The sequence below is a fragment of the Gopherus evgoodei genome, chromosome 19, assembly GCF_007399415.2.
Source record: "Gopherus evgoodei ecotype Sinaloan lineage chromosome 19, rGopEvg1_v1.p, whole genome shotgun sequence".
In the NCBI taxonomy this organism is placed as follows: Eukaryota; Metazoa; Chordata; order Testudines; family Testudinidae; genus Gopherus; species Gopherus evgoodei.
The window spans coordinates 18,048,938-18,061,716 of NC_044340.1; the positions used below are offsets into that span (position 1 = coordinate 18,048,938).

Sequence of the window (12,779 nt, forward strand, 5' to 3'; positions counted from 1 at the left end):
CTATCAGGGATGGTCTAGACAGTATTTGGTCCTGCCATGAGGGCAGGGGACTGGACTCCATGACCTCTCGAGGTCCCTTCCAGTCCTAGAGTCTATGAGTCTATGAATGGGAACAGTTCTCTGGAAGCTTAATCCTGGAAGCTGCTGAGTGTCTGATCCAGCAAAGCACTTAAGTGCATGCTTAATTTTAAGCACACTTGTGTTCCCATTGACTTCAGAGGGACTACCCACCCACTTAAGGTTAAGCACATGGCTAAATGGTTTGTAGGACTGGGACTAGAGCACTCAGCACTTTGCAGGATCAAACCCTTGAAATAACTGAGACTGTTTAGATGCTCAAAATTAAGCAAGTGCTTAAGTGTTTTGGTGCATTTGGACAGTAATTAACAAATTCTGATTGTGAATCCATTATCATCTCCACTTTCTTGAATGTGTATGAGATAAGGCAGGGGCAGTAATATCTTTTATTGGACCGACTTCTGTTGGTGGAAGGTACAAGCTTTCAAATTACACAGAGCTCTTCTTCAGAAGCCTGTGCCTTCCACCAATAGAAGTTGGTCCAATCAAAAATATTATCTCCCCTGCCTTGTCCTTTTCATATCCTGGGACCAAGAGGGCTACAGCAAAACTGCCAACAACTATTGAAGATATGTGCAATCTTCATTAAAAGAGTTGGAAATGTGGATGAGACGGGTAATATTAATAATGAATGTTATCTGAAATTAATATAGCATTCAATGACAAGTGGAATTTGTACAGAATCTCTCATCTGAGGAGCTCAAAGCACTCTATAAAGATTAAGAGCTAGATTGTACCTTGGACTACCTACTCATGGAGGGGAGTAAAGGGAAGTAAGAACCCAGCATACAACGCTGCGCAGCTACCCATGTCTCCGGTCTGGGTACACAGGAGCAAGCACTGTGTGGGGATGGTGTAGGCAAGCAGCAAATGAGTACTTCTCAAACAAGGAGAAAGCACAGGGAGGATTCGTGACTCAGGGTGTGTGTGGGGTGCCTGTGAAGTACAATGCTTCTCAGCACTGTTCCTCTGAGGCAGTTTATGCACTGCCCCTTAATCAATCTAACCCTAAGTATTCAAATACCTGGGCAACCCCAGTCTGCTCTTAGTGAAGTGGCAACCAATTGTCTTATAAAGCAAACTCCTCTTCCCTTCTAGACTCCACTGATACCTAATAGGGACGCTCTATGTAAATGCTTCCAATCGACTTCAGGGCTGTAGAGTAGATTAAAGGCCAATAACTCGGCAGTGAGTAAATTAAAATCAAGCCCCCTGCTGTGAAACATAGATCAGACATAGGGCTCAGCAAAGGACATTTCATTTGCTGTCTGAGTGTATTCAGCACTCTTGGCAGTAATTATTATTTCTGTGTCACCTCTGTAAAGTAAGTAACTAAACTTCTGTAGCACCCTTGAGCCCAGATTCAGCAGAGTACTTAACTTTAAACATGTGAATAATTCCAATGACTTCAGTTAGACTTGCAGCCCTGACTTCTTGCTTGTTTTGACTGCAATTTAATGTTCACTTTGTAATTTTGCATGTGTAGAAAAAACCTCCAGTTTATCTTCAATTACAGGCCCATCTAAACGAAAGAATATTGAAGGAAATGTCATGCATTTATTTATTTTTCTTGTTAGATGATTTTAGCACCAGTAAATGGTTCCACATGGACACCTCTTGATGTCTACAACTTATTTAGAGACTACAACAGCAGAGTAAGGTATCCTTCCTTTCCTCTCACCCAGTGTGTTTCAACCTTAATTGAAGGGATCGTCTCTAGATGGTCAGAGACAGGTAAATAGATGTTCAGTCTCCATAGTTTATTCAATCCTTGGCTTCTCCTGATAGCCACCAAGCAGAGGCCAACTGGTAATTATTTTGAAGCTGATGTGGACACCTATCCACCAGGAATTGGATCGAGACCCCTCAAAGCTCATTTCACATAGGTCACAGACAGTCATCAGATAGTAAGATGTGTAACAGCTTTTTGGCAACCTGAGGAGAACTTTATTCAGTACTTTAGGCATTATGGATGCAACTCATCCCTGTGTAGAAGGCTAGTACAAGGCCCAAGTACAACTTAAATACCACTTAAGCCCTTACGTGGTACATAAAACTTGAGATGGTTCTCTGCACAAGAGGTTAATTGCTTAGTATGCTATTCCCTGAGTCTACTAGTCTCCAAAGAAAGTAACATTTTCTCTTTCTTTGAGTCTCACGCGCACGCACACAAGTTTTTCTAAAGATTTGAAGAACAAGGGCCTTGTACTTTCTATTATCCTTTCCCACACATTGCACTTCGCTCTTTCTAGCTATTTACGATTTCAAGGATCATTTGATGTCAGCTAAATGCTTGGCAGATTGGGAATATTCCGCTTTCACAAAACACGGTGCCACTCAAATACAGCCGTATGTGCAGAGGCACAAAATTCCTTTATACCAAAGTGACATTCTAACTACTGTAATGTGACAAGTAGCTCACTTGTGATTCTATTTCTCTTATATATTATGACACAGTAGCTCTGCATTTACATTTTGCACATACAATTGCACATTTTCCCTACTGCTGTGGTTTTTAAGAAATATGCCATGGTCCTATGTGTTTGGTCAATAGTCTATATAGTTTATTCACACAGCTCCAACGAAGTGTTAGGGGCCCATTCTTGTGCTTGGACATGCATCGCACATGGCTGTGTATCTTGGAAAATCCATGTCAACTCAAAGTTAGTCCTTCTTGGGTTTTCCCTCAGATGTCTTCCACTTGGTTCCCCAAGAATTCAGAATGCCTGCAGCGTCATGACTCAGATTCCTTTATTTGGCATACAGAAAACCTACACTGAACTGCTTAGACTCAAGTTTAGAGGGTGGGTATAGTGCGTACCACAAGTCCAAAGTCCTACCGCAAACCTCTTCCTTTATATACATTGACATGTTACAGTGCATTTACTATATATGGCATCACAGGTTCTGGGACTGGCCTGGTCACTTTGTACGAACCAATATAGCATGCACTGGCCATGCCTGATTTACTCTTTGCCTCGTCTTACATTCCAGGTTTATCTTACCTATTGTTATCTTGTCCATTGTAAATTGTTCCCTGAGTGTTCCCCTTATCTTAGCTAGTACAGACATTCTGGTTCTAGTCTGCTGGTCCTTTTACCTCCCTAATCCTGTCTCCCAAGAACTGAGGCCTCATGTATGTCCAGTTACTCATGTCAAGCCAGGCCTACGTTCCTCTGCTTTTGTTTTTCTTTTTTTGATATTAGCATTTGTTTCATTTGCAATAGGCAGCACAGTAATAAACATGTGTTGTGTCCTGTCCCAGCTAGTGGCACCGAGACTACTTAGCTCGAGAGATAAAATGAGTCAGCTCTACAGCCTTCACTAACAGCTGCTTGGCTTTTAGCTCATGCCGTAGAGGCTCATGCACTAAACTCCCGAGATCCTCGCTTCCACCCCGCCCGCGTTGACTGGGGTCTGTCAGCGTTACAGTTGCAGGCTACATTAATGTTGTCTGACTTTTAAATTCCTGTTAGCCTTGCAGAACTAGTACATCTATGAGAAAATTATCTGGATTCTCTTCTTTCTTGTGTATACTCAGTAGATTAGTGTACTAAGCACCAGACACACACATCGAAGACAATGGGACTGCACATGTCACGGATAACATATTCTGAAGACAGTGGAGCAGCCTGGGTATCACAGAGGAGCTAATTTGGCCTCCTTTGACCTTTGTTTGTGGTGGTGATGATGTGTGAGATAGGAAGGACCCCGCCTGACTCTCAGATTCTTGGTTGCATTCACAGGGCTGGCAAATAGAAAAATGAGCACATTTGTTTCTTGAAATTACTGAGAGGAAGTTATTATTCTGAGTAGAGCCACACTTTAAATAGCTGATTCCCAAGCCACTAATCTTCCACTCTCTGGATATAGGCACCAGACATGTTTGGCTTGCAGAGGATATGCTACAAAGCAATGCCACCTACCTCTAGGTAGACTACCCAGGGCATCACCAGAGTCGCCACCAAGAGATCTGCCACGGCCAGGCTCACGATCAGGTAGTTAGTGGTGGTCTGAAGGGCTTTTTCCCTGGACACGGCCATGCACACCAACACGTTGCCAAAGACAATGACGAAGATGAGAAGGGTGAGAAGCATGGCGTAGTAGTTGTAGTGAGGCTTCTGGTCTTCATCGGACCCATTGAGAGGCTTGCTCCAGTTCCTGTTGCCAGTGTCGTCATTGTACCAGGACACGTTCAGGGGATCCATGAAGGTAAAAATGCCAGGTTCCAGCTCCACCCTGCCACAAAGAAGAAGCCACATGATACTCAAAGATTAGAGTGTAACAAATCCATCATGCACACACAAGCTCATAGAGGTCAGCTCCATGTTTCTATCATATATGCAAGAAAACCTTGCAGAGGCTATGACACTTACTGGTCTTAGGGTCAAGGCTTTGGAGTAGGACTCAGGAGCTCTTGGCTATGTCTGAGAAACTCAGACAAGTCGCTTAGGCCAAAATCCTCAAAGGGAGTCAGGTGGCTAAATACCATTGAGGATCTGGGCTTTAATCTCTTTGAACCTGAGTTACACAGGTACTTAGTGGAGATAATACTTTGCTACCTCACAGACACACTGTGAGGATAAATCCTTTTGGGTCTGAGAGGTGCTCACACCCTACGGTGAAAGTACTTTGCAAGGTAGATACACTTATTCAGGTTCTATCGCTTTTACTCATTGCCGGCTTCCAAGGGAATCGTTGTTATGGTCACTTCAGCAATAGGTGAAGGGTGAAACTTTATATGGTCAGAGCTTCCCTTGATAGATGCATGAGTGTATTGAAGGCAGAGCCCAGGCTTGTCTAAACCTATTTAAGATGGGGAAACTTAGATCTTCAAAAACAGACTCCAATGAGAAACTGCAGAACTGGAATTAATTTGCAAATTGGACACCATTAAATTAGGCTTGCATAAAAACTGGGAGTGGATGGTCATTACACAAACTACAAGCTATTTCCTCATGCTAATTTTGCCCCTACTGTTACTCACACCTTCCTGTCAACTGTTTGAAATGGGCCATCCTGATTATCATTACGAAAGGTGTTTTTCTCCTGCTGATAATAGCCCACCTTAACTGATTAATCTTATTAGAGTTGGTATGGCAACCCCCATTTCTTCATGTTCTCTGTGTGTAGAAATATATATATTTCTACTGTATTTTCCACTGCATGCATCTGATGAAGTGGGTGTTAGCTCATGAAAGCTTATGCCAAAATAAATTTGTTAGTCTCTAAGGTGCCACAAGTACTCCTCATTCTTTTTTCAGATCTTAAACACTTTTAGAACACCCTTTCTGTCTTGCAGTAATTTATCAACCAGTCTTACCCCAGGAAATGCAACCGCTCAGATTTTTTTTTTTACAAAGCAAACAAAGGTAGCTGAACTTTCCAAACCAATCATCTAGCATGTAGAGCCCACAAGTAATCCAGTTCTTGGTTCCTCACACACAAGCCTGCCAGTGCACTCAGCCCCAGTGCTTCTCAATCCTGACGTGCAGCATCCCTTGTTATTCCATTGATAAGCCTTGTCAAAGCAGATGCACTGTGAAACTGTGATCTTATTAGGAAGGCAAATATCTCTCAGAAGATTAGGATGAGATCATTCAGGCCCAGATTTTCCAAAGTGGGCATAAATTTTAAGCACCTCCATTGTTGCGTACCCAGATTCAAAGGTGTGCTCCCTTATTTGCATGGTTATGAGCCCCACCGCTCACATTAACTTTCCATGGGAGCCAGAAGTGTTGAGTCCTTAGGCATCTGCTCTCTTATTGACAGATGAATCTGAGCCAATGCCTAGACCCCCTTCTCCTATCTAAAGCAGTGAGTTGTCCATCATCCCTTTGCAGTGCTGACCCTGACAGCCTCCATCCACTCCTTTCCACGCTCCCCAAATGTATTGCTACATCATTGTATTGAAAAGGGACCCAAATGAACCATGACAACTGCATTTAAGGGTCTGTGAACATTCATTCAGATGGACTCAAGGCTGCAAGGAAATCCGATGAAAAATATCCAGTTACAAGACTAACATTTGAAAAGTTGACTAACAGCCGGCTCCGGAACAAGGAGGAGGCATCAAACCCAGTCAAAGCGCCAGCCCAGCATGCAATGATAGCAACTCCTAGCGTAGCGAATGCATTAAGCTCCTATTATCTTTCCTGAGTCTTTTTTCCTTTCATGCTTTTTAATGAGATTTCCTTCACTTCACGTTGGTTTCTTGCTGCTTGTTAAAATGATCAAGATAACAGAGAAAATTTAAGTAGGGCATCACTTCCCCAATCTCTGTCTCCTTCCTTCAAAAGGTGTCCTGCTCCTGCTGACCTGCTGGCACCAACCATAATTGCAACAAAATCCCAGGCCCTGACATTCTCTGCTCTCTCTTGATACAAACAGCTGCTGTTCCAGCATGCACGGGAATCTAAGCTGGGAGTTGTTCACCTTGCTTTGCTGTGAGACTTCTGGGTTGGACCTGTGTGCTTTATTATTTTAGCTAGACTGCAGGCAGAGCACTGTGTGCTCCCATCAGTTCTCCTGGGTCGCTGTTTCAATGGGAGATCTTAAGAACATAAGAATGGCCGTACTGAGTCAGACCAAAGGTCCATCTATGCCAGTATCTTGTCTATCGACAGTGGCCAGTGCCAGGTACCCCAGAGGGAGTGAACCTAACAGGCAATAATCAAGTGATCTCTCTCCTGCCATCCATCTCCACCCTCTGACAAACAGAGGCTACGGACACCGTTCCTTACCCATCCTGGCTAATAGCCATTAATGGACTTAACCACCATGAATTTATCCAGTTCTCTTTTAAACACTGTTATAGTCCTAGCCCTTCAAGGATAAACTTTCAGAAAGACATATTGGTGCTACGAGAGATGGTACCTGATTTGTTATTGGAAAGACCTGGTTCAGTGTTGAGTTAATGCTCACTCCTGTCCATGTGTGGGTGCTGAATCCTATCTGTCTCTCTGACATAGGATCCTATATAGTGCCTGTCAATATAGTATCTACCTGATCCCGCCCTGCTAAAGTCAATGGCAAAACTCCAACTGACTTCAATGGTAGCATGGCTGGACTTGTGGTTATTAATGCCCTATGATACTTTAAAAAAAAACAACTATAAAAGTAGGTGTAAAATCCCCAGTGTGCTGAAATTCTAGTTTTATTACTCCATTCTGCATTCCTAAATTCCTCCTGCAGTTTCACCTAGATACGGGAGTCTCGGTCACATTTATGTCCTAAAATGTCGGGTCGTACTTCTGTTTGCCAGCTTGTTGTTGTTAAGTGTGGAATCTAGTGTGAAATGTGTGATGAGAAAATGTCTATCATTTAGATCTGGGGAACTTGGAATGGCTAATACAAGAGGAGTTCATTGGTCTCTTTAATTACATATTCCACCACATGCAGTGTCCTACAGCAAGTGCTCCAGAACTTGTCTTCCCATCTATGCACCAGGACCAGTTGGGCAATGTGTATTCATGGAGCATGAGGACCGCCTACTGGAATCTCGTAGTCATCATCGTACAGTCTGGAAGGTAAGATTATCTGTTGTGATACCTTTTTGACCTAACCTCCCATGCTTGAGCAGTTACCTGTGCTGCACTCTCATCGCCTTTGCAAATCTGCCTTGCAAACCAACCTTAATATTGGACTTATTAAAGAAGGCAAGCTCCAGAGTTGGCATTAGTTTAAAATCTTGACCTATCTTAACTTCCATATGACGCAGAGTCCAGCTCTTATGGTGTAAAATACTGCTTGCCCGTGACCTGCCCTCCCCAAAGCCAGGCCTCATAGTAATCCTTCCCTGTTAGGGACAGTTCCATATATTCCTGCACATTCATAACTGCCAGATAATGTTGATGGGGGAATCTTACATACACACACAAATGACAGAAAGAACCTGCATTGTATGGAGCTTCCTTTACCGCTTGGCTATGATTTTCAAAGATGCTGAGCTCTCTACTATTGCTCCCTGTATCTAGCAGCCAAAGCTCTTTGAGATCCTGAGAGTTTTCTTCAGTGGCTGGCCCCCTCTCAGACTGCAACATTTCAGAACCAACAAGAGGAGATAAGCAAGTAGGTCAATCTTAGGTTAAGCAGAAGATCCTCACACCACAGATAAAAGCACAGGTATCAGCTGGTCTTTTACAAGCTCCTTGTTTCCAGAGGAGACTCTATAATCCACCAAATATCACTCACAAAGGGATCAAAGGAGCCTCGATTAGCTCTTGAGTCTAATGCTTTTAGTAAAGCCCTTGGCTGCTGGGTTCCCAACTGCACCTATGATGCTGGTGTTTTCAAATTAACATCCCACTGCCAGTGGCATTTTCTTCCAGCTGGAGCTCTTGTGAGCACTTTGTGGAGTGCAGAAATCTGCTCAAAGTCTTTTATGGGACCAAGGCGCCTTACAAAGGGCAGCATGGCCCTGGGTTTCACAGCAACTGATTGCTCCAGACATAGCCCCTCACATCCCACTTCCCACTAAAAATGAGGGGCTTAATACAATGATTGTGCTGCTGAATCATCAGTTGAAAGTGATGTTCTCATCTTGGCAATATTGTCCAGGCTAGGGATTGTTCAGCCTATCCAGGGAAGAGCCAAGAGCTTTCCAGTATAAGGCATTTTTTGAGCTGTTTCATTGCTATTTATTATTTATATTACAGGAGGGGTTAGAGGTGCCCAGCAAGTTTGGGGTGTTGCAAAGAAAATTCTGCACAAGTTTCATTACTAATAACCTTCCCATGCTTGTGAACTTGAAATACTGGGCCTGATCCATGAGTGTGTTGCTCTGATTTTATTCTGGTGTAAGCATTTAAATCGGTGGAGGCCTATTAATATAAGCCAGGAGTAAAGCATAGGTGAGCCAGGCAATTGTTAAAATGTGTCCCTAATAAAGGCAATAATGCCTGTTCTTAAACCCAACATTTGCCAGTCATTCCTTTTCTTTTAAAAGTTGGCAAAGTCGGTTGTTGTGGTGTTTTTTTTTTCTTTTAAGAAAACAAAAGTTTTAGGACAGTTTTTACAGTACAAAATGAATGACAGCAGTGGAGTAAATATAAGCAATCATATAATGGCAAAGCAGCACACACATCTAAGTGTTAAAAGAATGAGCAGTTATTTATGAGTATTCAGACCACTGTTGGGTGCCTGTGAAGAAGTTTGTGTATCCTGAAAACAGCAAGAATTTTAGCATGAATGATTATCAGGCCAAACACATGTACTGGAGAGAGCATTAACTGTTATTAACAAATCTCTGAATGAAATATTTCAGTCATCCAGTCAGAGAGTAGAAACATTACCATGTGATCAAGGTCAGCAACCACATCATCTGAGTAACAAACAGCAAACAGTGGGTGTTACAGAAGTTAGTCCTGGGAAGTGTAAGGTGGTCAAAACTGGGATGTGAAAGACAGGCATGGACTTTTGGGACAATAAATGTCAAGTAGGAGAATCCCTGAGGGATGGTTAATGCAAATTCCTCACTTTGGGTTATGCAAAAACCTACCCTTTTGACGCTACACCCTAAGCAGAAGGCCTTTGACTGGTGATTGCCTGTTCCTGGAGACTGGAGATCAAAGACCTGAGCTGTCCAGTTGGGGTTCTTGTTCCTGATCTAAAAAGGTGACATGGACTTGTAACCAAGTGGGCAAACCCAGTTGTGGGATTTGAAAGACTGACACCTACTAGAGCCCTAGGATGAGTTGGGGTGACCTCTGGTAAGCTTTTAGCATGTATATATGGGAACTTTCATTGTTTTTATATGTTTGCTTTCAGAAGGCTGGTTGGTAACTAGCGTACACTTTTATAGGCCCTGGAGGAAGACTGCAAGGTGTATGTGTGTCAAAGGTGCAGTTAAGCCTGAAACTGTGATGGTGGGAATGAAAAGTTTGTAAACAATATCCTTGGAAAAAATCAGTCAGCCTTTCTCCTTAGGCTCATATACTTTATCTGTTGTTGCGGTAGACAGAATTATTCATAGAAAATATTTAATCAATACTTACCAATCACAGTACATTTTAAAATCACTCTCATCACTACACACACACAATTTGTCAACAAAAAAAGGGGCTGAATTCTTAATGAATTTTAATTCTACCAAATGGTTTGATCATCCCTAGTTGTCATTATTGATGTAGAGGTTTGGTTCAGATGCTTTTCCGAACTTATCTGAACCTCTAGAGAATAAAAATCAATTTGGAAATACCATGAGAAGAGCCTTTCTTGTTGTATTTCAATATCTGCCTTTGCGGGGCAAACTACAAAACACAGAGAAGTATGAAAATTAATTTACAAATATGAATGTCTTTTTGGAAAATTCTGGGTTTGGGGGCTGAAGGATAGGATGGGCATGATTGGACACTATGTAACTAATTAGTCCATTCCGACATAATCTTGTTATGTTACTCATCCTACATAGTATCAGCAATCTCTCATTACAACCTTTGTCTTGAAGATGATTTATGAGGCCTAGAATGTGCATTGCCCTGTGTATGAAACACACACTGTGAGATATTCCTCTGTCCTGCTTGGTTATCCGGTGCTTTGTTTGCCAGGCTGACTATTCCACTTTGTCCCCAGAGGTTTATTAAACTGTAAACAGGCCACAAAGTGGAAAGAACCAGGGCATCAAGCTGCAGCCAAAGCAAGGAAGTGCACATAATTCTTAAGTATGATCATGATATTTCAGCTACTGCATTCTTGGGACAGAACTCCAAGGGTAGTAAGGAATGACTCTATTCTCAGAGTGTCTGTTAAAAAGGAGGGAATAGCATGAGCTTAACGCATATTGAATACAGTCATTAGCTGCTCGGCTAGTACTGCATACGCCAAGAATTTCCTAGTGGTGCCGCTGAAAGTATCAGATATGTATAGGCAAAATGTACCTGCTCTTCTGCTTGATGTGCCAGGCATCCACGTGGAAAGCATGTGATGGTCCTATATGGCCACACAGAAGATGGACTTGTGGTCAAGGTGCTGGATTGGAACTCAAGAGATCTGAGTCCTGTTCCCAATTCTGTCACATAACATAAGCAGAACCCACTTGCTGCTGAATTCCAAGTAAAGTGTATCTGATTTGCTGCTGAATGTACCAAAGCTAACATTCTATTGATTACCATTGAGTTTAAATGGATAACAGGACACCAGGTACCACTGGAGAACAAGCAGATAAAAGGTTACGCTGTAATTACTTGATCCCAAGCATTTTTTTTCTGGAGTTTTATCACCAGCACATTTATTGTCTTATGTGGATGCAGATACACACAGAAAGTTAAAAGACTTCCTTCTGAGTGACAAGCAGAGAATCTCAATGGGCAAAGGAGTTCAGATAAGGATCCCAAGTTCTGGATGCTTTTCCACTGTCTATTGGAATGGAGCTTGTCCTGTTTGGCCTAGAAATCAGGATTGAAAGTTTGCTAGACTCAGAACTCAGCGGTTCCTTCTGGCCAGAACATTCTGCCAGAATAAACTTTCCTGTGGCACTTAACGAAAAGAAAGAAAAGAAACAAACATGAACTTAGCAGAACTTTCCCAAGGTTTGAGTTTGGGTTCAGGCTTTGGGGAAAGTGGAGGGTCATTTCCTATTATACCCAAATGGGCTCCCCAGACCTGTTTTGACATGAAGTCCTTGAGAGCAGGCATTGTGGAGGATGCATTGCTCCAAAACCTTTCTGTTTTGATCCACAACAGGAGGAACCACATTGATTCAGGCCAGGGTCCATCTAGCCCAATTTCTTGCCTTTGACAGTGGCCGGCACCAGCTGCTTCAGAGGAAGATATAAGGAGCCCTGAAGTGATGGGATAACCAGTCCCCAGGGAAAGTTTCCTCCTGATCGCGTTTACCTAGAGGTTGGCTCATGCTTTGTAATAGGAGAGTTCATAGTGTTGCCAAAACAATCTTTATTTTTACAGCTCTGGATGTTCTTGCTGTCCATAGAAATCACCAATCCCCTTTCAAAACCTGCTAAACTCTTGCCTTCAGTGATGTGTGACACTGGAGCTAGAAACTTGAGAAAGAGTCCCTGCATATATTGATTTTCGTGGCCAAGGTCTTTAGTGTTGTTTCTCATCTCTATCCATCAAGAGCAACATTGCTATTAGATGAGGACAGCCAGACTTCTGCTCTAGTTTCATTCACTCCTGGACCTTCAGAGACAGATGTGGAGAAATGAGGTATTCAGCAAAGATGTGCTTTATCATTCATCGGATGAATGGAGAGACGCAGCTTCCAAATCACACCTGAGAAATACTGGTCCTAACCCCATAGAAAGCCCAGCGGAGCTACCTATATGTGGTTTTCATCTAGCAGAGCAAGGATTGCTGGACTGGGAGGATATGGCGGCATCCAGTGATTTGTAAATAACTCAAAGGCCGTAAATTCTGCTTTACAAATGGAATAATTGTGCCAGAGTTAGAACTAGTCAAATGTACAAAGATTCTTTCTCTTCTTAAGAGTAGCAGCGGGAACTCCAGTCTAGTGCTACAGAAAATGGGCCAGATCCTGAGCTGGAGTAACTCGGCACAGTTTCATTGAAACCTGTGAGCTACACTGGTTTACACCAGTTGAGGATCTTTTCTGGTGCCGTCTTGTCTTGACCTAAGTGGCATATGATGGAATCAGTTTGTCTAATTAAAGCCTAAACCAACCAATCAAAAGCCAAAAATGGCTTGCCAGGCTTCTTCTGTCTCAAACATTTTATTTTCCTTTC

The 12,779-nt window shown here is 42.6% G+C and overlaps 1 protein-coding gene across 1 annotated transcript in view; it reads right to left on the bottom strand.

Moving 5' to 3' along the window:
* Positions 1-12,779, bottom strand: part of DRD2 (dopamine receptor D2) — a 66,812-nt gene that overhangs the window by 16,275 nt on the left and 37,758 nt on the right. Inside the window, exon 2 of the mRNA XM_030538603.1 lies at positions 4,005-4,317. Within this exon, the coding sequence (XP_030394463.1) occupies positions 4,005-4,286 (282 nt within the window). The 5' untranslated portion in view covers positions 4,287-4,317. The remainder of the gene's footprint in view (positions 1-4,004; positions 4,318-12,779) is intronic.